The sequence below is a fragment of the Lathamus discolor genome, chromosome 4 (genome assembly GCF_037157495.1).
Source record: "Lathamus discolor isolate bLatDis1 chromosome 4, bLatDis1.hap1, whole genome shotgun sequence".
In the NCBI taxonomy this organism is placed as follows: domain Eukaryota; kingdom Metazoa; phylum Chordata; class Aves; order Psittaciformes; family Psittacidae; genus Lathamus; species Lathamus discolor.
In genome coordinates, this window is record NC_088887.1 from 8,679,053 (window position 1) to 8,705,947 (window position 26,895).

The 26,895-nt window shown below is 44.2% G+C and overlaps 1 protein-coding gene across 3 annotated transcripts; it reads left to right on the top strand.

Annotated features, from left to right (window-relative positions):
- The first annotated feature begins 6,663 nt into the window (after window positions 1-6,663).
- On the top strand, window positions 6,664-22,279 carry ING4 (inhibitor of growth family member 4). Of its 3 annotated transcripts, XM_065676271.1 has the most exons (9): window positions 6,843-6,931; window positions 12,596-12,696; window positions 19,148-19,219; window positions 19,422-19,588; window positions 19,775-19,889; window positions 20,214-20,322; window positions 20,634-20,781; window positions 21,180-21,241; window positions 21,412-22,279. In XM_065676271.1, the coding sequence occupies exons 2-9, from the start codon at window positions 12,657-12,659 to the stop codon at window positions 21,449-21,451; spliced, it is 753 nt and encodes a 250-aa protein (XP_065532343.1). In that variant the 5' UTR covers window positions 6,843-6,931; window positions 12,596-12,656; the 3' UTR covers window positions 21,452-22,279. The 3 variants fall into 3 exon arrangements, with proteins under 3 accessions (XP_065532344.1, XP_065532343.1, XP_065532342.1); XM_065676272.1 differs by lacking the exon at window positions 12,596-12,696 and having other exon boundaries at window positions 6,664-6,931; XM_065676270.1 differs by lacking the exons at window positions 6,843-6,931; window positions 12,596-12,696 and adding an exon at window positions 14,718-14,806.
- The last annotated feature ends 4,616 nt before the right edge of the window (window positions 22,280-26,895 follow it).

The following is a 26,895-nucleotide window of genomic DNA, read 5'->3' on the forward strand; positions in this document are numbered from 1 at the left end:
CAGATGGAATTCCTGAATTCTTCCACTGTAAGGGATTTCCTCCAGCCCATGAATTATTCTTGTCTTTTCTTTCTACTTCTTGTCAAATTTTTTTCAGTATCTTGTAAAAATGTCCCTTTCAGAATGGGGTGTTCAAGCCTCAGTGCCATGGCCAGGGCCCCCTGCCCCTTTGCCTTAAGTCCACAGAGGATTACGTTTTGCCCTTTTCTCGCAGCATTATATGGGAGCTCACGTTAGCTGCTTGTGTGGTGTGATCCCTGGATCATCCAAAGTCTCAGCTTTCTGTGGTAGTGTTTCCCCCTTTCTACAGGTATGGTCTGAGTTTTTATTTCTTAGATACTTAACATGAGGCTGTTAACAAAGGCCAATCTGTGTGAATAGATCTGGTTTACTGATGGACCATGTTACTCGCTGCTCTCCCAGTTTTGTCACCCACAAACTGTATCAGTTGTTTCTTACTTTCAGATCCAGGGTGAAAATGCTATATTGCATCTGACCTACCTTAATTTGAAAAGCATCATTCAGTGCAACTTTATATTAGCTTCTTTATGAGACTTGCAGGCTAGGCATTTCTTAATCCTCTTAGTATGTGATTATGTACAGTAAATCTTTCTGACTTATGGTGCTAGGTCAATGCCTTACAAAAATTTAAGTATGTCGCACCTATGCAGTCCCCTTTGTTAAACCAAATGTGTAATGATGTCACCTAAGGATGAAATTAGGGTTTGGTTTGTTGGGTTTTTTTTTCCTACAAAATCTGTATTTCATAAAACCTTTGGGTCAAAGGTTTTATTTTTCATTCACTAATTCTTCATCTCAACAGCTTTTCCATAAGTTTGAAGTGGAGTCATTTCATTTGCCTTTTGGGAGCGCTGTCATGAATGTCCGAAGGTGTTTCTCTAATATCCCAAGTTTGATTAAAATCAGAACCGATGGGCTAGAGAGCTTGTTAGTGATCTCTTTTAGGATTCCTGTTTCTTTGCTGAGTTAAAAATACACATCCCTAGTAGATGCTGTCTAATCTCCTACTTTGATACTAAGGTACTGGATAGAAGTTGCTGTTTTCATGTGACTGCCACATCCTGTTTCTTTCTGAATATGGAACTGGAAGTGTTTGTTGACCAGATTTCCCCTGTTAAGTGTCACTAGCATTTTTATTTAGCATGGCCCAGTACAATTAGTAAGTTTTCTTTGTTTATTTTTTATTTAAAAAAGAAATGAAAGACCCAAAATCCCTTTGCTGTTACCAGTGGTTTTCCTAGCCACAAAGCTTTCCTGAACAGTTTTCTTTATTCTAGTAATGGCTTATTTCTGTCAGGTGCTGTCTTGGCCTTCCCTTTTCCATCTGTTACGTTTCAGGTTTGGTTTGGTTTGGGGTCATTCTACACTGTTCCTTCTTGCCCACAGACTTTCTTACTGAACCCAGGATGAGCTTTTACCAAAAGTTTTCCTCTTTGACTGTGGAATTAGAGCTTTTTTGGCCATGTAATACTGTTCTTTTATGGAAAAGTTTCAACTTTTTCCTGCCTTATTTCTTTTTCTCATGGACAACTCAGTTTGTAGGTTTCCTCACCTTGGAAATCAGCACAGGTTTGTTCTGCTTATGACTCTCTTTTGCATGTCCATATTCCATATGAACAGGACAAAATTCCCAGTTTCAGTCAAGCTATGATGTCTTGTATGTATCACCTTGAAGTCTGAAAAATTGACTTGTTTTGGGTGCAGTGTCTTGTATTGGGAAACCTACAGTTTTAAAAGTCAGAAAGGTGTTTTTTCCAGCTGCTTGAATTCCCTGGGGAATGGCTCCCAAGTTAAAATTCCTTGCAGTGGCTTTTCATTTTGTACGTTAAAGGTGCTTGAAATTGCCTTTCCTGGTCCCTGGTTTGATCCGTTGTTTTCTGATGTATGCTATCCTTCCCCTTCTTGGAATCTGCTACCTAGCATAGGTATGTATTTAAGGCTGTACCACTCATGTATTACCAGTTATTTCAAAGTTATTATTGCTTGCGTTTGTGTAGTTTGCTGCTGCTCCTACAGCTTTTACTTTTGCCCAGGAAGAAACTAATGGTATTTTCCCCAAGGGACATTCCCACTGAGTTTCAGAAATGCCAGTTTATTCAAGACCTCTTTTTTTCTTTCCTCATCAGTGAGGCTTTCTTACTTCTCTGTTTACCCAGAGTCCTGCTGCTGGTGTAGAAGCACTTGAAGAAACCTTATTATCATCCTTGTTACTTACCTCAGTTTGGATTAAGTCTTCCTCTTTGAATTCCCAAGGCCATTCTAACATATTCAGAATGCTTCAGGTGGTTTAAAAAGTATAGTCTCTCCCTGCGGGATGCAAGATCTAACATCTATAGAAAATTCTTCCCTATTGAGATGGTGCCTCAGGTTCCACTGTATGCAGCTTCCTGCTTTGTGCACTTAAACCAACCATGGTTCAATTATTTAACTACCACTCACAAGAGTGGAAGATTCTCTAACAAGATCCTATGGTCCTTCCTCTTCAGCTCCCTGAATTCTATGACCCTGAATTTTCTCTGTGATGCCAGTCCATTTGTTTCTCTGTGTCTGTCCACACGAAGGCTTGACAATGACTCTGGAGTTCTGTATTAGGTTGCATCTTTGCTGGAAGGTGAGAGCACTTTTTCTTCTTGTCCTTTACTGAATCCATTGTCTGTTCATAGCTGGATTTTGCAAATTATCGTTGCTTTAAAAGGAAACATCATGTAGGCTGGAAATCATTTAGAAAAGTCACCCACAAACAGTAACTGAATCTCAGCCGTGACTAATGATAGTACTGCTGGTCTATAATTCAGTTAAATCTTCAAGAAGGATTTAAGACTTTCATAATTTAAAGCCTTATGGTCAGTCAACCATGTCCCCTATTAGAGTTTTTTTGTTGGCTGTCACTGCCACTGAAACTGTCATTCTATTTTACTACTTTTTTTTTTCTTTTTAATCCATACAGTCTTGTTATGCCTTTGTTCAGTACATTAAAGACTTCTGCTATAAGAAGTCTTTCTTCTTTTGTAATGAATTACAGACCATGATCAGGTCACTGTATTCATCTTTCCAAATGGCTTAATTAAATTGAGCTGGTTTAGGTGTTTCACAATAAGGCTTGACTCCATCATGGAGTTCTTCTCTATCGCCTTTCTTTTTCCTTTGTGAATGACCAGGGTGCGTAATGCTCAGTTACAAGTCTTGCTACATTACGCCTGGACAGTTATCCTGAGCCACCAGGCTTACGTTGCCATGCGAGGATGTGTAGTTCTTTGAATTAGATCTTTTCCTCTAAATTAAAGCAGCATTATGTTTCTTTTCTTAGCTGAGTGCAACCTGTATCAGTTACACTGTGATTTTGCCAAATCAGTGTTAGGTTAACTGACTTAACAGCAACCTGGATGATCCCATTTACTTTTCAAATACTTTTTAAGTAAAAGTATTTGCTGGTCTTCTGGAACGCATTAAGAGCTCCAGAGTTGTTTGGAAGAGAAAGCCCCTTGCTTCCATCTGCTTGCCAGATAATTCTTTTGAAGTTATTGATTGTCAGTTTCTAGCTATGCAACTTCTTGGATGTTTTATTTAATGAGTAGAACTCATTAGATTGCAAGGTAATATTTCATTACTTCACAGATGTGTCTACATCATCCAACTTTCTTCCCAATATAGAATATAATTATGAGATTCTGCTTGTCTTATATATTTTTATTGATTATTTTATCTTTATATCAACTAAAGGATATATATCATGTTTAGGATTTTCTTCTAATACTTTGCAGGTAATGCACCTGAAAGCTGCCCAAGTTTACTAGTGCAATTTCAGAACATAGAATGAAATTGCTCTGTACACTTCCTTAACTACAAGATAGGTACCTGTTCAATCGTTACTTCAGGTACAACAGATGACATTTGTGTGCATGGTTTCTTTCTGTATAGTAGTACACCAAAGTACTAGAGGGATGTAGTAACTTGGTCCAACAAACATTTCAATTTCATGTAGTGTCTATGTAATGAAAAAAAAAAACAACCTGCAAAAAAGAAATCATGACACCAAAGAACTAGAGTGTATGCCTAGTTTTGCTCCTGAATTAGGATATGTTTTTGGATTGCGGACACAGCTATAATCTGGGCCCCTTGGCATCCTCTTTCATTTGTGAAGCTGATTTACCACCTTGGGGGCAAGAGCTGTAGATCAAGTGTTTGATGTTTATGAGACTTAAGTGGGGGTACATCTGGTCTTTCCTGAAGAGAAGGAAATGCAGAGCAGGGACCTCTGAACTGAGAATGTTAAAGAGTGAGAAAAGCTGAATGTGTACCACTGCAGCAAAAATGGAACTAAACAAGACTGAAGTTGTAGGCCTCCTGCTGCAGTGTGCTCTCAAGTACTGGCCTTCACCTTGTGGTCCTTGGACAGCATTTAAGAGGTCTGGAAGGTAACAAAAGCTGAAGGCTTAAATTTGGTATGCAGATGTTTACATTTCCAAGGGAAAATACGCAGGCATCTGTAGGTCAATAAAGGTTGAGAACCACTACTCTAGACTACTTCAGTAGGCTGTTTAGCTTCCCTTTGTCCTGTGGGCAGTAGGCCCTCGTCAGCCAGGTCCTTCATCTAACTAGGAGGTATTGGCCCATTTAACAATAGGATGTAATTGAAGTAGCAAACTCAGGGGTAGAGGGGGTGGTGTGTGATAACCATTGGGGTTGGCACATGTGGCTTTGTTACTAAGTTGTAACAACAGTTACCTAAGTGTCAGTATAGGAGGCTGGGGAGGGGAGACATAAATAGGCATGTACCTCGAGTATATTCCAGCTGGGGAAGCGTCTCCTTGCATAATCATCTGTGCCCATTCTAGGACTTGCACTTGGAGAGGTCTTTACTCTAAAAACTATTACACCCCTCGCCAAGTAACTACCATAGGAACTAAGACACTCCATCTGTGAGGATGCTTGTGGAACTCTGAGCAATGCATTCCTCCATGAACCTCTGCCTCAGTTTTCTAAAGGAAGAAAAAGTAGCAAACTTTTCTAAATTCAGAGCTCAGGAACTAGTTTTTGCTGGATTGGAAATGTTTCTACTGCCATGAGACCACACAGGTAACAAAACTGCCTCTCCCCTTTGTTTTCCTACTTCACAGTGGTAGTTAAGGAAGTTAGACGTGTTTGTACACCATGAAGGATTACCGTTTAGATTTTAGGCAAGAGTCTTCTCTTTTCCCTGTCTTTATCAGCAGTGGCAACAAGTCCAAAGGGAGTTTGTCTTTGCATTTCAGGGCTCTAGTATTTTGACACCTCTTAGCTTTGACTTGGAGAATAAAGTGTGATTCCCAGGTGGCCTCTTAACCAAACTGGTGATGTCTAAGAATGCCTGCTTCTTAACACAGGCTCCATTCAGCCTGGTAGCTTCAAGCGGGATGCTTTTGAGGAATTATGATTTACTACTGTGACAGGGTATAGGGAACGATTTCTTTTAATGTAACAGGCACATCCTTCTCCTTAATTAAGAGTGTAAGGCAATTTATACAAGTAAAAACCAAGTGCGGTTTAACAATAATGTTCTGGTAACTGAAGCCAGCTGCTTCATACAGGAACCGAGATGAGTAAGAAATGTGTTTCGAGTCATTAAAAATATGTCATCTATAAATGGCTATAGGAATAGGACTGGAAAACACAGAATCTTCAGAACACTGGGGATCTCTAAATTAACCCAATAGTTTAACAGGTAGATGGTTGGTAGTTCTAAGAGCTGTGATTAGTTTTTATAAGAGCACCTCAGTCTTGCACTGCAGGCTGCTGGAGGACTTAATCCCAGTACATCCATATAAATAAGTGTTTTGGAAAATCTTTGGGAGGAAAGAAACAAGGCTAGTCACTTCTCCTCACGGTTGGAATCTAGCAGAACCCAGTCCTGCACCATGACTGTGGTTACAGAGTCTATTAGGGAAAACTGAAAGATGTCGGGGAGCAGGCAGGAGGAAAGTGGATGAAATGTAACATTTGCCAAAAAATCCCAGTGCCTCCTAAACTGTATGGGATGCTGAATCAATGCTGACCTATTGAAACAACCATCCTGGATATTCCACACCTGAAGGGCCAAAAGAAATGAGGTAATTTTGTCTCGGTTCCTTCATGAGTGACCTCACCCTCCTTCCTGAAGAGACCTGGCAGATGCTGTACCCTGCATGTGCACTCACTAGTAAAGGGCAGGCTGGGGAATGACTCCTGAACAGGAGGATCTCTAACCTAGAGGTGGCTCATGATGGACGGTAATGAGCGGGACTGGCACGGCGGAGACAAGAGCACGGAGCCACACGTTTAACTTCATCGTTTCGTCAGTTTGTCAGTTGTTAAGTTTGTGCCATAATCATTTTACAGCAAAGGCAGTCGCTGTAGCACAGCAGTAGGTTCTCGTGTGGCTGGCGAGTTACATGGTGAACGGAGAAGAGCGCCGTAACAAACTAACAGCACTTCCTCCCCAGATTATCCGCCGGAGACACCTCCGTAGCCTCCAAAAGACGAAGCCCTTCTTTCACTGCGGAGATGAAGGCAGCAGGTATTCACCTGCCCGCAGCCCCGGGCCTGCTCCCCTGCCTCCCTGCATGCCCTGCGGCCGGGCCGCCCCTCCTAAGCCTCCCGTGTGCAAGCAGCAGCGGGGCGGCCCGGGTTGCTCCCGCAGGTCACGCCGGTGCTGCTGAGGCGGCGGCGGGCGGGCAGGACACCCCCGGCCGGGCGAAGCGGCCGCCCCGCAGGCCCCGAAATGGCGGCGGGGACGCGCGGAAGCGCCCGGGCAGGCAGGCGGAAGCGGCGGCCGCCGCCGGGCAGCGCCGTTTCCGGAGAGCGGGGGAGCGCCGGCGTCCGGCTCCCGCCGGAAGCGCCCGTGTGTGCGGGCCCAAGATGGCGGCGGGGATGTACCTGGAGCACTACCTGGATAGTAAGAGCCGCCGGGGGCGGGGCCGGGGGCCGCGGCTGGGGCCGCCCTGGCACGGACGGACCGCGGCTCGGGGCGGGGCCGTGCGGGGTCCGAGCTCGGCCGGGGGGCTGACCGCGCCTGCCCCGGAGCGCCCGCGGCCTGCTCCGAGCCTCTCTGGCCGCAGGTAGCCTGGCCCGGCCGGCCCGGCCTGGGGCCTTGCGGAGAGGCCGCGCCCGCCGCGTAGAGGCAACTCGGGGCCGCTTCGAAACGGCGGCGGTGGGACGGGCTCGGCTGCGGCTCCGATGGTAGCCCAGCCCCGCTGACACCGGCGGCGAGCGTTTGGTTGTCCCCGGAGCAAGGAGCCCTCTCGGGAGCGGCAGCCCGGCTGTCAGTGACTTTCCCGGGATAAAGTGCCCGGCTGGTGAAATCCAGGCAAAGACAGCTTTCGTGTCTGTCGGGAGGTAGTTTAGCTCGCTTCCTGCGCTGTGATTTTACACGTGCGCTCCTGTTTTGCTGCTCTGTAAACACTAACGGAGTTTGTAGCGTTATCGGAGCCCTTCTTTGACGTCTTCCTGCCTTAAGGTGCTTAAACTTTGTCAGACTCTGGGGATGAGACTTTCGATGCCTGTTTTACCCCTGAGTTCTTACAACAGCCGAGTAGGCTAATCACAGCAGTTGCTTTTGAAGGAATGAACTAACGGTTTAAGATGTAGTAACCTGTGCTTTGAGGAATGTTGTTTTCACATTTTCCTTCTGATCTGCCCTCAGCACTAGAGATGGGGCATCATGTTGATGGGGTGCAGTGGTTAAAGTGTGGTAGTTCTGGTAACGTGTTTTAATTCACCATACCTGGCCAAGTTAAAGCTGTTGCTATCTATTTGTACATGCTTAGAAACACTGGAGCTTGGTCATTCAGTTATTTTGCTGCGCTGGGTTTCCTCCAGCACAGAGATGACACGGTGTTGATAGGGAGGCAAGGGTGTTCAATCTTTGTGTCTGCATTGCTCCTTTTGTCATTAGGAAAGGAAACCTCCTGAGGATTAAGTTCAAGTGAAAGTTCAAGAACAATAATAAATTTCATTGAAAGCTGAAAGAAGCTGGAAATGATCAGGCAAGGATCTAAGAGCTGCTAGAAAGGAGGCTGCAAAAGCTAGGAAGAAGAGGTGGATGAGAAGGCGAAATGTTAAGAGAGGAGCAAGAATTGCTGTTCAAGAGCATACGTTCATCTGCTCTGCTCATTCTGTTGTGGAAGAATGCAATTGACTGAGGCTCCTCAGTAAGGATAGCCAAGAGTTGGGAGGACAGGGACTAGGCAAGAGGAAAAAGATATGGGTGGATGAGGAGTAAGTGTACAGGGGGCATGCAGGAGTTTACTATTGAGTGAGCACAAGTGTATTTGGAGTGAGAGCTGCAGTGTGAAGATAAAGGATTGAAAGACGAGTTTGCAGATGGTAGGCAGAAATGAGAAATACACAGCACTGAGTTTGGAGGGGTACAGTAGGTACCAAGTCAGAGAGAAAGGAAGTTGTAGAGGAGCTTGCTGGCTAGAGTGCTCCCACCAAAGTCAGACATTTCTGGATTTTGTTGTCACTCTCACTACAAGCAGTGACCCTGTGGAAACTGCTTTGTTTCCCTCTAGTAGAAGTATGCAGAGAAAATCTCAGATTTTCTCTCTCAGCTGAAACATGTGGTCCTGCAATTGAGCTACAGATTCTTGCCCTGTTGAAGGGTGAATATTAATAAAGGGGGGTGGACTGTCATTTTTAAGGTTTGTTTTTTTTTTTTTTTAAAGTAATGTGCACAACCTAAAAGTACTTCTTTGAGAAAAAAAAAAAAAAAGGTTTCTTTCAGGAAAACACATCATATGAATTACAATGCTTACAATCAAAGATCATCTCTCTCAGTATTCAGTAAGTTAGTTTGCTTATAGGCTTTCCTGGCATGGCTTTGTTATTTTTGACTGTAGTTAATTTCCACAGTTCCAATAATTAGTCATTGCACCTGCAGAGCCTTTTACCTCCATGTTGAAGTGTTCCCTTATTAAAAGTTTCTTCTCTATGTAGATTACAGTTGATGAAACCTGAATCTTCTTTCTGGTAACTTGGTGGAGGGGAAAGAAAGAAAAGAACTACCTGTAATAACATCTCTTTCAGGTTTCTAATAACCTGTGGTGTTCTTCTTCAAGCCTGCTCCAATCTTCTGACATTCTACTTGAAGTTCTGACTCTGAAAATGCATACAGTCCTTTAGTAACCAGGCTTCTTCATGGTACTAACTAAAGTCAGGTTATCATTCTTCTGTGGGGTATGCCCTTATCTCTGTTGCGTATTGTATTTCAGCTGGAAGCTCAGATTCAGGTAACTATCTACCATGATACTGATATGATACAGTCTTCTGTTTCTTAGAAATACGGTCCAGCATCCTTTATCCATCACCTGTATTGCTTGCTCCTAAATGTATTACCCTCTGTAAGACTTGATGGAAAGTATTTGCTTGCAGTCAGGCTGTCTCTTGCTGCCCAGTGGTGTCTTCCTTCCATTCTTGTTCTTGCAGTCTGCAACTCACTTCAAGTGACTAACTCTTCTTTTGTTGGATCAAGAACTGCTACTGTGTGATTTGCATGAGTGGTGCAGCCACTGCTGATAGTTCTCTATAATGCATTCCAAAGCCTTATGTAGCAGTCTGAAGTCTTTTTAATATATCTTATGTTTGTTTTCTTATTCTAGCTTGTTATGCATGATACTTTATGATACTACATCGAGTATTTGATGCAAGCTGTAGTCTTATGACTTAAAAAAGTTATTTTCATTAATGAAATATATATTCTTACTACAAAAGGTGCAGTCAGGCAGGCTTACCACTTAGTGTATGTTGTTGCCCTTGTATAATTCTTTGAGGTGATCTCAGATCAGCTCTTCCATTTCTTTTCACGCCTGCCTGACAACATTCAGCCTCCCCCTCACTCATTCCTTCCCTTTGTTTTTCAAACATTCTTTCAGTCTTTAAAAGCATTCAGTTCAGTTTTAAAGCAGTTCACTAATGTTAAAAAAAAATCCTGAAAATTGAAATAAACAAATAGACTAGAACCCTTGGTCATCTCTTCTAAAAATGTCTAATATTTACACGTCCTTCTTGGAATGGAATTCTTTTCGTATCATAGCACTAATGCAGACACACTTTTCTGTTGATTTTCCTCCCACAGAGATTCTCTTTCATATGGTTTACTGGCTGGATCCGCTCGGGGAATGAATGAGGAGTGTGTGATGAAAGAGGGCAGTTGTTTGTAGGACCTCTTCATATCCTTGAAAAAAGGAAGGTTTATAATGAATTAAGTGAAGATTGTAGGAAGAAAAAAAGGTGGCCTTATGTTTTAGGCAGTTGAATACCGCTCTGACAAAGTGAGTTTGATGGGTTTGTTTATCTGGGGGGTCACGCTTTTTACAGGTTCTGCTTGCATAGGCTGTGCTTCCCTCAGATTCGGAGTGCAGATTTGTAGTCAGAGGAGCAGATGTGCCGAATATTCATAGCTGCAACTGAAGTCTGCTCTGAGCAGATAATTCTGAAAAGTCAGGCTGTGGAGCATTTTTAGACATTTCAAGAGGTATGTTTGTAATTAGCTGGTCTTCTTGGCTTTAATCTCTTTGCCTCAGTAAATCTCTTGACCTTCATTTTATTGGGAAGGGAAGCAGGCTGCTCCACAGCAGCTTGTGAAAAAGCAGTCTAATGTCACAATAATGAGTACCTTGAAAAGCTGATTACTAGGTCAATTTTCAGCTTGGCTTTGGGGCTGTGTATGTGTGACTCTGTATTGAGCAAGGAGAATAAAATAAAACTTTGAATCACTGCTCAGTCACTAGGGAATGAGAAACGGCTTGTATGAAAATCTCATGTATGTGGTTACATAGTTAAAAGCTAAATGTCACAATGCACAACAAGAAGCCTGACAAAGCTCTGTATGCAGCCTCAGTTTATAAATTCTGAGTTCTCTCCTTTGGACATCTAAAGTTCTTTTCCAGGAGATTTTTGTGGAATAGCCAAGTTATCAACAGTTCTCTTAGTAAAAGGTGTCGGGCAGCTTCCTGGGTCTGGTATGTCAGTAGCTTTCATGTCCTTGCTGTAATTTCAAACCTAGGGTTAAACATGCCCTTACCTTTGTGCTAAGTTTTCAATTGCAAAGCATATCTGTCCAAAATGTATTATGCTCCTAGCAGATGTTTTTGCAGCAGAAAAATATACACATTCTTTCTGTGCTGAACATCCTGATAGATGAACTCCATATCTTGCCCACTCTGGTCACCTTCCTTCTTTCATCCTAGTGATGCTCCCCCTTCAACGACTATACTGAGCCAAAGGATTTGGGAAGGGGAAGAAGAGGAGTGTTTCTTTCCCCCTTCTTCCCGAGTGTTTTTCTCTGAGCAAGGCTTTTTCCTCAGTTTCCTTCAGTGGCTGAAGTTAAGCATGAAAAGATTTCCATCCCTTCAAGTAATGTTCTCCTCCTGGTCTCTAAACCATTTTATGCCTGCTTCTGAGGGGAGAAATCAAGACTAAAGTGCTTTTCCTCATGCCAAGAAAGCAGCACAGCTTTAGTGGGAGAAAAACTGTGGGCGCAAAGAAGTTAGAGATGTAGAAAGGAATGGAGGAAGAATAAGAAGGAAGGAAGGAAACAGTGGTTTGTGATGAGAAGTTTGAATGTGCCTGGAGACTCATTAATTTGTATTTGCTCAAACTTGAGTTACTGTGTTTTGCTCTCATACTGGGTTTAGAAATACTGTAATGGGGGCTTTGAGGGGGAGAAAGGAAGAGTGACTAATACAGATTTTCCAGATGATGAGTTTTCTTCATGTTTGGAATTTTTGAAAGGATTGCAGAGCTTCTTTAGGCACCGTTGATGTACACATATTAAGAAACAGTCCAAATAGTTTTCTGCAAGTCTCTATTTATATGTGAATGTGCCATGAGTGCAGGGATTGTCTTTACAGTCCAGGGGACTGCTCTGCAGCCACATATATTTTCTACCCTCGGTGCTTTCTAGGTTTATCCACCTAGTGGGTATTAGGATAAAGTAAGTATACTTAGCAACAACACACGTTTATTTTTTACGGCCTCAGAATGAAGGCGTGTAGCTCTCCTCAACTGTCTGGTGTCTGAATTTATTACAAAGTGACATCTCCACTCCCCTACCTATGTTCTACTGCTGAGGATGTCTGTCTAGTTGCTCACATAGATGAGGTGAATGGAAAGGTCATGTTTGTGGGGTGCACTTTCTCAAACAGCACCTTCCCTGCTGGTTCCAGTTACCACTGTCCACAACATATGACCTGCCTGGACTGATGAGGCTATTGCTTTATTTGCCTTGCTAAATGGGGAGTACGCATTGTGCCAGTTGGGAAGTGTGTGCCAGACTGGAAGGAAGTTCAAATTTCCCTATGTCTGAACTGGTCTGTTACTGAATAAATGTCAGCATTTGGTAAGGAGTGATAACAAAACAATAAAAAGTGTTTCCATCTTCCTCTACCCCAGACCTCTGAGGAGCTAGATTCTGCCAACATTTGGTCTAAATTAGACCTAAATGTTTGGGAGAATAGTGAGCAGAAGGCTAGTAACCTTGGTGAGTTTAAGAAGTAGAAGGATGTCACTGGCCTGTCTACTCGGATGGCTGCTTGATATTAATTCCATTGTCTTGGAGGCCACCAGTCAGGACCTGTTCCAGGAGCAGACACTAGGACATATCTGCCTCAGTGAAGAGGATGATGGAGACAACAGACTTAGATGAGGAGTCCTCAGCTGGTAAGTTAACATGGTTCTGTGTAGTAATTTTCTTTTGGATTTTTTCCCTTTTTTGTACTGACTAGGGAGGTATCAGGTTTCCTTCGCTCCTTCTACTTGCATATGTCAACAGGTACATAGTGTTGCACCAGTCCAGGGCTTGTCAATACTAGGAACCTTCTGTCAGCATAAGCACACAGCAACAGAAGCAGCATATACCCTCTTGAAAGTCATCTTCTTTCTCCTATAACTGACATGGGAATATCTTTTCATTCCTTGATAACGTTAGTTAACCCTGTAAAATAGGATTATTCTTTTGGAATAGTTGCATCTGTCTGGATTTTCCTCTGTAGAGCCTCATCAAATGAGGGTATGATGTGTATTGTCATCTTAATACAAGATCGGAGGGCATGGGTGTGATGTCAGGACTTGCTGTAGGCTAGCCCTTCATTCATTCCCAGTCCTGGCTGCATTCCAAATTCCACAGCAGTTCTTTTATCCCTTGCTTTGCCTCCTGTCATTATTCTCATCCCCTCCGCAGCGTAGCATGCAGCCATACCCTCCTGTTCGAGCCTCTATGGTTTCTCATGCCATACTGCAGATATGCAAATGTCTTAAGTTGGTTTAGCATAGTGAAAGATGCCTTTCACCTTCCTGAGACTTTGGATTAGTTGCATGTGTGATGCAGCATACATGATCTGTAGAAAATTACAACTCTCTCATGCAGGGGAGAGAATTTGGTGATTCATAGCGTGGCATAGCCCACGCTAGGCGAATACATTTGTTATTGTTAATGACCAGCTCATTTAGAATTGCTTTTGTTGTTGACCAGTGTTTTTATCAGAGTTGATACAAGATGGCTTTACAAGACAAAGCATACTGCATTTTCTCTGCGTTTTTTCACTTGCCCAACAGCAAAGCTGATGTGACCATTCTGGCAAACAGCCCTGTGATCTCTTTGGTGGTGGTCCCTGCCTTTGGAGGTCTGTGACAGGCTGGGAATGCCTGGGGTGGTGCAAGTCTCATTTGACATGTCAGTCTTCCAAGCCCTCCAAGCTTCTGAAATCAGAAGTTGGTCTTTAACACAGCAAGAAAGATCCCTTTTGTGAGACTTAACAACATTGCCTACTGTTTTGGCTTTGGATACTGTAGCATTAAACTAATGTAATAATAAGACGACAAAAGGAGCCCTCCCTCCTCAAGAAAAGGGTCCACTCTCTGGGGCAGTATTAGGTTTCTGTGGCTGGGATGCTGACTGCCCTTGCTGGCTGATACGTGTTTCTTTGGACAGATCCTGAAGGAGAGGCACTTCATGGACTAGTGTGCAGTGCACTGGCCCACAACTTGGGGTATATGACATGGCCACAGAATTCCTAGGTGCCTGTGGCTAAATCAGTCTACCGTGCACCTCAGTACCCTGCTTGTAAAAATGTGAGTAGTAGTATCCCTTACAAAGGTGTTGTGAGAATAATGTTATAGGTTAGCACACATATATTGCAGTAGGGCTGTGCCATATGTGAATAGAGAGAAAGGTATATATTAGTGCATAGGAAGATAAATAATTATTTTAGGACATAGGACAGAGTAGAAGCAGCAGTTTAAAAGGGTTATAGCCTCTAAAAGGATGGATAGAGGAATATAAAAGCCATCCTGCCCCTAATGGGGAAACAAGGAAGCTCCTGAAGGTTGCTTTAGCCAGTTGTCCTGCAGCATACTTTAAATGCCACAAAATTAGAAGTATGGAATACTATCATGTGTGCTTCCAGTGTTAGATCACAGGCAATTCCCTATCTGAGGGGGTGAGGAACATTGTGGCAGTCCCTGACAGATGCAGGGGTTTTTTAATTGCCTTCGGCGTTGGGTGTTTAAAGTGTTTGCTGAAAGCTGTACTGTTGAACCCAGCAACCTCGGCTATGTTTCAGAATGTATTTTCATGATTTTTAATAAATCTCAACATGCATCTGAACACGGTTGGTGAGCAGATGTCTCGGGAAAGGCACTGTGTGCTTGAATAGTTCTTTGTGTAATGGGTCTCTCTTTAGGAATTTGGACATTGTCGTGGTACAAACCTGCTGTCCGGCAATGGTAACAGCCATGCTATGGAGGGCTGAAGCACAGTGGAAGCTACCAGGTTGGGTGGGTTTGCTTTCTGTGTTGTGTGTGTCAGAGTTAAGGAGCTGAAGTTTAAGTATCAGTTGCCTACACTTGACACCCCACATGTGTTTCTATAAAGAAATAGATAAAATTATAGTAATTGGAGGGGAAGGAGGGTGGTGATGGATTCTGACTTTTGGAGAGTAAGAGTGTGTGCTTCTTAAGGGACAAGGCAGCGTGGGTATGGATGCCTGCAAAGGAATGAATGATGGAAGGAGTGATAAGGAAAGGAAAGGAAAGAATAAAATAGATTAAAAAAGAAAGGGAATAGTGAAGGGTTAAGAATTCAGGAAAGGAAAGATGAAGGTAGGTAGAGAGACGTTAGCTTGTGTCAACTTAAAACAGGGTAAGAAAAGGAAGAAGTGGGAAGAACCTCAGTGAGAGACCCGCGCTGATGATTTTCAGGCTGATCCTGCTGTTAGAGCAATGAGTGGGGCACAGTGGGGCTGCACGTGGCTGTGTGGACCTGTACACATGGACACAGTTGCATTGATGCCAGCCCACGCTTTGGGCCAAGCTGCTAGCCACTTTCTTCACTGTACATCTTCACCATCCTCCTCTTCCTCTTCTGCTGCCATTTCATGTAAAAATAGGCCCTCAATTTTCTTTAATTTTCTGTGGGGTTGTTGCCTGTCTGGCACAGAGTGACTGCTGCCTGCTCTAGTGATGAAGGAGGCCTCCAGGGCGGTTTTCCTTTACTGTGATCCATTTGAGAATGTGAGAATTATTTGGGTATTTTATGATAGATAGTATTTAGTCATTAAAAGTTCAGGTGCGTCTTACAATAAGAAGAGCAGATTCACTGTAAAAGAAGAGGAGGAAGCAAAATTCCATAAGTAACAGGAATGTTTTGAAAAAGACTGAGGAAAGTGTTGCCCTGGTAGGAATGCGGAAATGGAAAGGTAACTCTTAGGTTTGTTTTGGTTTTTTTTAATGGGACTGTGAGGGTGGTAATGTCCAATCACTAGCACAGCACAAGCCAAGCAATTCCAGCAAGTGTTCTGACTACTGTAATAGGATCGTGTGATGCAGAGCATCACTTCTGTGTAAGGGTATCTAAGGGCTTTTGAGTTAAGCTGCAGATAGCAGAAAACTTTCCCATAGTTAGACAAAACTATATACTATACAAATAGTTTGTTGCTCAGTTTAAACTTGCTTAGCTGCAGCTTTATCTTGTGCTTTTTGTTCTTGCCACACTCTCCAGATCATAATTTGTAGTTGTGCACTCAGCTTCCTCCCTCTTTCAGTTGAATAGATAAAGTGTCTTTATACCAGTTCTGATTGTAAAGTCACTGTACTGTCACTTGTTTCATTTTCTCCCAGTTTACTGATGAAGCAATTACAGAACATTGGTCCAATAATAGAGTTGCAGGTGGAACATTTTGCTGCAGTTTTAGGAAATCGTTTTGCTAGTTTAGCAGAGAAGGAATTCAAATGACAGGCGTTTGTCTCATCAGTCCCTGTGGAAACCTTGCCCAGCTAATGAGCCTCTGGAAGATCAGTGCCCATACATGTTTGACTGTGTCTGTGCTCAGCGTCTGCTAGGCCAGAGACTGAGCTGGGTGAAGCATCTCTGGCGCTGCCGAGAGCCGCTGGGACCAGGGGGCTCTGCATGTGGGAGGCAGGTAACCAGGCTGGAGGTGCTGGGATAGGAGGCACGTGCTCTGAAGGATTGATGACGGGCTGAAAAGATGAGACCAGGCACATAGAGGCAAAGGGAAAACAGAGGCTTCCCAGATGAGGGCATGTGCTGGTGGCAGATTGTTTACATTAATAGCTGGAAAAGCTAGAGCATAGAATCATAGAATGGTTAGGGTTGGAAAGGACCTTAAGATCATCCAACCTCCCTGGTCCCTTTCAGGTTTCTGGTACAGAAGCAAAGTCCTGCCTGTGTTTGTGCTGTGAAAAGATTGCTGCGAAACGTGGCCATAACCTTATGTAGGATGGCTCTGCTCGGACAATAGCATCCTACTGGTTTTTGTGCCAGCTTGGGTGCTCACTGTTTAAAGGTTTCTATCCTGGCTGAGGGAAAACTGACTACACCCCGTAGAATTTGTGCTTTTACCGATTTTCCTTTTTAGGATAAATTACATTAATCCTTCTCTAAAACTGCAAAGTCAAGAATTTAGAAGTTGGTATCTTCCAGGATTGATAAACTCAGTGTAAACTTGACATACTGTGTACAGTGCAAGAACAGAAACTGTTTTTCTGTAGAGAATACCTGTCTTGTCTTCTGCAGGGGGTGCTTTGGAGAGGAATGGAAAGTAGCATGCTGCAGTGTGGTCTGTGTTTCATTTGCTGTATACACTGAGGTTTGGAATTAACAAGACTGGGGATTGCAGGAAAGAAAAAGGCATGGTCTTGACATCCCAAACTGGATTTCATCCTTGCCATAAGTTCCCTTTGTAAGCAATGATAATCTTCAGCACTGTGTCCCTGTTGTCTTCCTAGATGTGTTTTTGAGCCGTAGGGATGTGATCTGGTTGTACCCTGTGTGAAGTCCATCATGGGACAAACATGGAAGTATCATATTTGGGAATGCACAGCCTTCAGTTTGCCACTTCCTCATTTTTTGATTTTGCTCTGTTAACTGTCCTTGAATGTAGGGGCCGATGTGTGTGTGCTGTGTGGTTGTGTGCTTGAGGACACCTGCTATCTGAGCATTGCTAAGATCTTTAAATTAGAAATGGCAACAGAACTCCGTTGAAGTAATAGCTTCGTTACTTAGAAGGATTCTGCATGTGATTTTGTATGTTCTGTTTGTGCAAAAAAGAAGTTAAAGGACCAGCTTCTGAGCAGAGTGAGGCCCACAGTTGGGTTTACCTCATGGCCATGTGTAGTACTTGTTACAACCTGCCACTTGCATACAGACCTTTAAGGGAAGTGCCTCTGCTGTAGAAACATGTGGCAGGGACAGTAGAGACTGCTGCCGGGAATGATGTATTAGATGGTTTTGATGCTGGGTAGACACACTGCTGTTTACACTCCCTGTGTATTGGAGAGTGGGTTGAGGAGGCAGACACGCTTATGTTTCTGAAGAGCTTTTTCCCCAACCTTTCTGTATATTATTCTTTTTTAATTAGGTATAAAGGTGACAATAATCAAGCTTGGACTTGAGGTCAATGCTGTGACACCAGATCTTGCTTTAATTAGACAGGCATGGAAAAATGAGAATTGTTTTTGTCAGCTTTGTCAGTTGAGCATCTGGTGATGCCTAGGGCATGAGTAGCATAGTACACTGAAAATTAACTGACTATCAACTTCACATTGCTCATTCAGAGCCCTACAAACATTCATTATTCACAATGTATAGCATCCTTCCAGGTGTTGAACAGACCACACTGAGATTACAGTGCAGAAGGCAAAATAGGGAACATGTGAAAGAGGGTTAAGACTGCTGTTCACAGCTCCTTGTCCTGTCTCAGACTTGTTCTTTGGCTCTTCACAAAGTGTCTCCTGTCCCCTCTATGTAAAATGGATGCACTAAAATGGACTCACTTTTCAGCGAATTAGCATTCAGTCAACTTCAATTTGTGCATCTCTGTATAGAAATAACTAAATGACAGTATTTACCAGCTGCTGTGCTATTTTTTCCATTATTGAATGGAGCTCTTGGATGGATACATTGGGCTTTTTCAGCCTGGAGAAGGGAAGGCTCCAGGGAGATCTTAGAGCAGCTCCCAGTGCCTAAAGGGGCTACAAGAAACCTGGAGAGGGGCTTTGGACAAAGACCTGTAGGGACAGGACAAGGCAAACGGCTTTAACCTGACAGAAGGGAGATTGAGATGAGCTTTTAGGAAGAAGTTCTTCCCTGTGAGGGTGCTGAGGTGCTGGCACAGGGTGCCCGGAGAAGCTGTGACTGCCCCATCCCTGGCAGTGTTCAACGCCAGGCTGGACAGGGCTTGGAGCAACCTGGTCTAGTGGAAGGTGTCCCTGCCTATGGCAGGGGGTTGGAATTGGATGAGCTTTATGGTCCCTCCCAACCCAAACCAGTCTGGGATTCTATAATTCTATATTATAATGACTGACTACAAATTCTGGTTTTCTGCTTTCCTAATGTAGGCCTTTATGCTTGAAACAGTTTTCCATTATCTAATTTATTATAGAACTATGCTCCTGGATTAAATATATCATGTTTTTATAATCTGTCTCCTTTAGAGTTGACAACAAAGGGAATCACACTAATGTGCACCAGGAAAGGGTGTTGGGAATCACCGGAGTAGTGTATGTGTTGTGATATGATATCAGTTAGCTTTGTTCCTGCCTTCGCATCATGGAGAGGAACCTGACTTCTCTGTGTATCCTCCTTTCCCTGCAGGTATTGAGAACCTGCCATTCGAATTGCAGAGAAACTTCCAGCTCATGCGAGACCTGGATCAGAGGACGGAAGGTGAGGCTTAGAGATGGTTTTGTTGGTGAGACAGGAAGGGTGCAGCTTGGCCAGTTTTTCCTTTCTTTGCCTTGATCAGTGGAGATCTCAGGGCAGGGGAGGAGGCCTACAGCTGGTCTGGTCCTTCAGCCTCTCTTAATGGAGGGCTGTAGTGTGGGGGCAGACATGTGTACTTACGTATTTAATGGTGAACTTGTTTCAGACCTCAAGTCGGAGATCGATAAGTTGGCCACAGAGTATATCAGCAATGCACGGACTTTGTCTTCAGAGGAAAAACTGGGGCTTCTCAAGCAAATCCAGGAGGCCTATGGGAAATGCAAGGAGTTTGGGGACGACAAGGTTCAGCTGGCTATGCAGACCTATGAGATGGTATGGAGGGAAGTGTCTAGTGTTTACCATGTGAAAGGCTGTGCTAAAGACCCCAGTCTTGGAAGGCTCTTTTTAGGCCCTACCCACTCTTACTTCTCAGCTCTTTAGTGCAATCCCCATGCCCTCTCCTCTTTGCCTTCTTGGGCTGTGTTCTGTGGTAACTCGTGGTCACTCTCATCTTTGCAGGTTGATAAGCACATCCGTCGGCTGGACACAGACCTCGCTCGCTTCGAAGCAGACCTGAAGGAGAAGCAGATAGAGTCGAGTGACTATGACAGTTCTTCCAGCAAGGGCAAGAAGAGTGAGTACCACCACTGGGCTGCAGATTGATACAGGAGGCAGCCAAGTGACTATGGAAGTGGTGGGGATGAAGGCAGGCACTGGAGTGGTACAGATCAAAGACTGTTACGCTGGAATCTGAAGGACAGGTAAAAAGATGGTGACCTGGGCTCTTCTTGTGTGTGAGCATATTCAAGGCCGGTAGATAAAATTAAGATGGGGTGCATGGCTCAAAGCCAGTATATGCTCTGAAGTGGGAGTGTATTTTAGTGATGGAGAGGTTGTTACTATCAGGTGTCTATTTTGGTAGGGTGGCAGATGAACCACCTTTGTTTCTTCTTACCAGAGGGCCGAGCCCAAAAAGAGAAGAAAGCTGCCCGTGCTCGCTCTAAAGGGAAAAACTCTGATGAGGAAGCACCAAAAGCTGCCCAAAAGAAACTGAAGCTTGTCCGCACGTAAGTGTTTTAATTGATTTGTGGGAATGAGGAGCAGCACTACAAATCAGACCAAGGAGACCTAGCCAACCTCCCTGCAAAGGATCTGGCCCACACCCAGACTAGACAGTGTGTCCCCTGTCCGTTTTTGGGAAGCAGGATGAAGGAGACCTTCTCATTCTTTCAGGGGAGTGTGGCATGAAGGGGAAGGCAGGTCACTTCAGTGAACTTGGGTGTGTGAACTGTCTCTAGCAAACAAGGGCATTGTCTTGGGAGAAATGAAGGGACACAAAGCCAGTTATTTTGCTGACCTACTTTATTCCTGTCTACAGTAGCACAGAGTATGGGATGCCTTCAGTCACCTTTGGAAATGTGCACCCTTCGGATGTATTGGATATGCCAGTCGACCCCAATGAGCCTACTTACTGCCTCTGCCATCAAGTCTCCTATGGGGAGATGATTGGCTGCGACAACCCAGATGTAAGAGCCTGCTCTTGGTGTAAATGGAGGAGAAGGAGGTGGAGAGAGTCTTGCACAGAAAGTCTTGTCCTGCTTGGGCAGGGCCTGATACAGCAAGCAGTGACAAGACGAGGGCTTACCTCAGATGGTGTGGAAGGGTGGAGGAGTGGTTTACCAGGACTTGTTAAGTGCCTCTTCAAGTTTTCCTTGAAATGATAGGTTGTTTTCTTGCCCCCACACTTAGAAAGGGAAAAGGGGAGTTCTTGCTAACAATGTATAGGTTGGGTTTGAGTCTTCATTCCCTGATCACTGCTAGGGATTTAGGAGTCTGTGATCTAACGTTGGGAAATTCTTGTGGCCCAGAAGCAATGATTTCAAAAGAAAATGGCTTTTTAACTGACTGCTCTCTATCCCAACAGTGTTCCATTGAATGGTTTCATTTTGCTTGTGTGGGTCTGACAACAAAACCAAGAGGAAAATGGTGAGTGAACAAGCAACATGGAGAGCACATTGGTCTTTGGGAAGGGAGGTCCTGAGTGGCAGAAGAGAGAGGCTTTGTCAGGGACCTTGGAAAAGGTCCTTTGGGACTGTTTGTTCGAGGTTCATGTCATGCCCTAAAAGCCTAAAGGCTTTTACTTCCCTTTCTATCAGGTTCTGCCCTCGCTGTTCCCAGGAGAGGAAGAAGAAGTAAAATCCCATGAGCCCTCAGTCCTGCTGCAGGAGCTTTCTTCCCCCTGTCAGGGCCTCGTCCCAGCTCCCCCAGCCCTTGAGGCCTTGGCTGGGGAGAGTCTTGCCCTGTTTGTGGTTTGGGCCCTCCCTGGAATGGTGTGTACCCTCACGATGGCTTCTGTGTTCTGTATCCCTGGGTGCTTCCGAATCCCTAAGAGAGGCCCTCTCTGTGTACTATTCCAAACAGGTCTCTGAGCCTCAAAGGGAATGAATGAGGGCACCAGGGTAGCCACCAGATTCCCAGGGATTCAGGTAGCCCCTGATTTTCCTTGGCTTTCCTTCAGCCTCCTCAGAGTTCATTGCCTACTCTCTGCTTAGAGAACAAGGCTATGGGATGGGGGAAGGAAAGGAGGTAAGTCTTCAGCATTTTAGGTCTTTGATTTTCCTGGATTTTTTTCAGGAGAGAGGGAGTAACCAGGCCACTTCTTAATCTAGTGGGCTGGTTGAGAGACTGCAAACCTAACATACTCCCTGTCTTTAACCATTCCACTGCTGGCATTGAGCAGCCTCTTACGTTGGGGAGAGGAGGAGGAAGAGAGAGTGTTTAGAACTAGCTTTGTCTCTCTTATTCCTGGGGTAAAATCTGCGGGTCTGGGAATCACATTGTGTGAAGAAGGAAGAATTTCTGACCACAAAGGGAGAAACGGCTTGATCTAGCCTGTCTTCCAGCTCCAAAATTCTGCCTTCCTTATTGTGCAGTGGTGCTTCTCCATTATGTTGATGATGGGAAGTTTGGGGATTCAGATCCCACTTGTATAATACGGAGTTAAATAAAGTTCATTGAAACAGATACTCTTGTTTGCCTTGCTGTCACCTCCAAAATAAACTGCAGCAATTAGTCTCTTCAGTTATTCCTTCTCTCTCAGCTCTGGTTTTATTCTAAATTATGAATGTGGTACAGCTTTTTCATTTAATAATCCCAAACAGTGTTAATAAGTGACATTCTGCCTAAGTCAGGCTTGGAAATGTCCTAATGTACTTGCAAAAGGTTACTAAGCTTTCTAGTGTCTGTGAAAAATATCTGCCCCTTCAGTTGTGCCCTCACAAGAGGGTAGACATTTATTCCCATTTCTGTTGGTGTATACTTCATCAGTTGTCTTCTCTTAATTGAGGAGAGGTGGAGGTTATAGAAAGCCAACCCTCACTGTGGCTGTTGGGCAGCACAGCTGAGAAAACAAGCCAGCAGCGCAAACCACACACATCCAAGAACGTGGGTAGGTTTTCCAGATAACCTGATAACTTCCACCTTGGATCACCTTGGTGCCAGAGACTCCAGCTGCTGTTACCAAGATAATGTAAGGCTCCAAAACAGTTACTGAAGATGAGTCTCTCTTTGTAGGGTCTGGGGACTGTGAGGAGATGATCCATACTGAAGCTCCCCTTTATCAGTTCCGCTGGCATGGCCTAGAGATTGATGAGCTTGAATCTCTCCTTCCTGCTTGTTTCTGCTATTCAGGAGGGTTTAAACTTTTCACCTGAAACATGAAGTGTTTTCCTCATAGCTAACTTGTATGAGGACTAATAGAGCGTTTTTCTTCTTGCAGTCATGAAGCCAAAGTTCTTCTTAGGGGTTCATTATTAAGAGCAGTCAGAGGACTGTGTAGGTAAAGAGCAATGCTACTCTAACCTTGTACAGCAACTATGCCCAAGCCTTCAGCTCAGAAGCTGGTGTTGAGTCTTCTGTTCAAGTGAGTTAGCATTCAGCCAGTCTTCGCTTTTGTGTTGAGGGGAGGTGCTCGGCTTCCCATTTTGCACAGAAGTAAAATAGAGGTAAGTTCTTACCCAGGCTACAGCTCACACAGCCTGTGATGCTACAGTCTGGATCCCAGTCCCCAGGTTGTCTTAGACCATTTTTCTGGGGCTTCTTTCCTGAAACACAGGAAGTATATTCTGGAAGACAGCTGTGTGTGTGGTACAGCCTTTGTAACAGGAGGCACTGTGCCATCTTAAAAATAGGTGAGAAGGCTGTGGGTGCTCAACTAACAACAAATGGAGGATGTGGTCTGAACTTGGAAATGGGCTTTGGGCAAAGTGAGAGGGTGACAACAGATGCAAGCACTCCTCTTAAGTGGTTTGGTTTTGATGGTCACTGGATGGTAATGGCCTCTAGTAGCCATTGCAATGGCTACAGTTCTCTAGGAGCTGTGTGCCAGAGAGGTGTTTGAAGAGGTGGCCATGTAATGAAGGCTCCGCTGCACACCACACCAGGAAGGTGATGGCCTATTCAGGTGCTGCTTACTTGGCAGGATTAACTCTGTCCAGAGTAATACAAGTCTCAGGTCTTCTGCAGTCAGTGTAGGATACTGAGAGGGGGGAGCTAGACCAGAATACTCCTGTTTTGAGGCCAAAGCTTGACCACAGGGTTACTGTAGTGCTTCCTAGCACACTGAGAGTTGGAACATTCTGATGGCTTGATGCAAAACACCCAAGGAATATCTAGGCTAGGTTCTGATTCAAGGACCAGAAAATGTTGGGGGGAAGGCTCCACTGACCTGCCATTCTGCTATTGCATCCTGCCTCTGTCCAACAAAGGGGTGCTTCAACCAGCAGCATTCAGGGCACATTTACTGCAGCCGGGTGAATGCTCTGACATAGGGAGAGGAAACTTGGACTAAAAATTGAGACTTTTTAAATGGCTGACAAGTGTAAATGCAAACGAAAGGATGTTAAAAACTAACCTTGGAAGAGAGGGGTAAGAGCAGTAACTGTGCAATCTTTAATCACCAAAGGAAGAAAATAAAAGGATCAGTAGAAGTCAGAAATGACAAAGTACAAAAATGAAGCCATTGGGAACAAAGCCTGCAAGCGACAAGGCTACAAACATAAGCAGCTTTTTTTAGAATGCCTTTTGTTTGGGGTATAATTGAACATGGCACGTGTCCATTACCAACTGCAGCCAGCAGAATTGTTTCTAATGAGAGGAGGGGGAAGTGTTCTGTAAATATTTATTCTGTGTTGGTGCTGGTGTCCTATGGGGATGAGGCACTTCCTAGGCAAACAGTAAGGGAGATTTTAAATAGCATCTACTGGGGCAAAGGCTTTTTTTGATCAGCAGTCTTCAGTAAATGGTGCTTGTCAGCCTGTGAAAGCCACCCGAAGGCATCCGTGGTCTGCTCTCTGTCAGGCTCTGGCCTGCCAAGGAAAGCCTACAAGGCTGGAAAAGAGCCAACTTTGTGCTGGTCCTTAACAATGGATGTCTAGAAGGCTGCCAGTGCAGTCCAGATGTGAAACACTGAAACAACAGGGAAGGAAATTGCTTCTTTCTAAAACAAGCAGGAAATCCAGGTCAACAGCAAAATAAAATCAGGTTAAGTAGAAGCAGGAAAAAAAGGTCAGTCAAAAACGACTTGTAAGATCGCTGTAAATCGTTACCTGTATCCCTGCAGTGGTATGAGATCTGGAAAAGTTTACTTCCAGACTCAAAGTGCTTAAAGAGGGGATACACTAAGTTAAAGTAATCATGAAGTCCTTTAAAGAACTGGCTAGCTTGCAGATTTCTGGAACAGCTGTCAGTGCAACATAAACACTTTCTAAAATGGAGCTGGAGAAATTGCCCTTTAGAGTGATTGGAAATAACCTAGTTGATGAGTAAAGTCAAGTCTGGATTTCAGGAAGCTGGAGCCATGCAGGAAGACAAGAGGGAAGACTTTTGCCAGCCTCTCTGAGCCCACTTATTAATAATAATTGACCATGCACTCAGGTAACCGGTTTATCTTGTCCAGCTGTGTTTGCCCCAACTGTGGGCACCATTCCTAGGAAGCTGGGCAAGTGTGGCTCATGCTGCTGTTCAGCAAAGTATTCCTCTTTCCAGCAAGCAGATGCACTCAGCAAGCTCCATTCCCTGGGCTCTGCCACCATCGTGTACGTTGTGTGATGTGCACCATCTGTTGCCTTCCACCACTGGGACCACCTTCTTGTTGCAAACAGCAAGCAATTAAACCAGTAGCCTAGCTCAGCAACATTCAGCCTGTCATTAAATGCTCTTCAGGTATTATTTACCTAACTCTACGCTCAGAGCCATGTGGTAGTCAGTGTCTTAACTGTTTATTGAACAGGTTGACTAAGGCTTCTGTGCTTAAGCAGGCTATTTGAGGCTCAATTATAGGCTGTGTTTCAGTGATGCTCACTTGATTTTGGGGGATCAATTCTTGTGAGACAACTGCTGCATATAAATACATATATCTTGGAATTGGAAGGTACTGGAGGTCACCTGGTTCAGCTTCCACTTCAAAGTAGGGCTGCTGTCAGTCCTAAATCAGGTCAGATATATGCTGAGTAGGAACACGCTCTGTGGCAGGACAAGCTAGGATAAGAAGCAGCTCCAGGTGAAAGGTGATGTTGCTGAAGATCTTAAGGCTTGATTCAAGAACTGGCCAAATCAGTCCAAAGATCTCCAGATCCAGCAGAGAAGAATAACATTCCTAAGACATAACTTGCTTATACTGGCTGAAAATAGGGCCAGGTCCTCCCATGATGTTTCTCATTGAAGATACACAGATACACGTAGTCGAGAAGTGGTGACAGCAGGATTGCTCCCCTCACACATCTACTAAGCAATGGGTGGCAGTTCCTCCAAGTCCCAGGAAGGAGGGATATGGAGCGTGTGTGATTATTCTCTTAACTAAGTGAATTTTTAGCTAAAGCACAGCAGGACACTAAAGTGGCTGAGCCCAGATCATGAGACAACCACAGTGAACAGTCTTTGGCAAACTGGCAACAGGAACATTAATGTTTCCTATCTCCTGGAGCAGGGCAAGGCACAGCGGCCATGAACCAAGTGCTCATCAGTAGATCACTCAACCTAGTGTGATTACCCAACCCCAGAGCAAGCGTAAGGGCCCTGTGAGAAGCAGACCTGGCTGGTTTGACAGCTCCTGGGCCATTCTCCTTTGTATAATCAATGCTGCTTTTTCTCTGCCGTGTGAAGCAGGAGGACAAACTGTGGAGATGTTGGCAAGTTGAGTGGCAATATCTGGGGTGCATGCAATCCCTGACTGCTCGGAAGCAGCAGCAAAAGGCAAGGCAGGCTGCAGCACGACAACAGTTAAGGACTAATAGAAGGAAACAAAATGTCCCATCTTGCTTTCCAAAGGCAAGTGAACATTTCTTCAGTGGAGCTCACATTTAACAGTATTAGAAGAAATATAGCTGCTTTTATCAAATAAAATGTATTTCATTTATAAAAGTAGTCAAACATCTTCATTTCTGCTTATTTATGGTTCCTCTTCTGAGCACATGAAAGAAATGGAAGAGTTAGTTTAAAAATTACGTTTTTGCCCAAGTCTTGAGGACAGGCAAACCCATGGCAAACACTCAGCTCCTAAAGCCTGGTGTGAAAAAGCATTCAGCAAGTTGCCTGCTTCGGTCTGTTTTTGCAGATGTACAATGTAATTTCAGTGCTTTGGG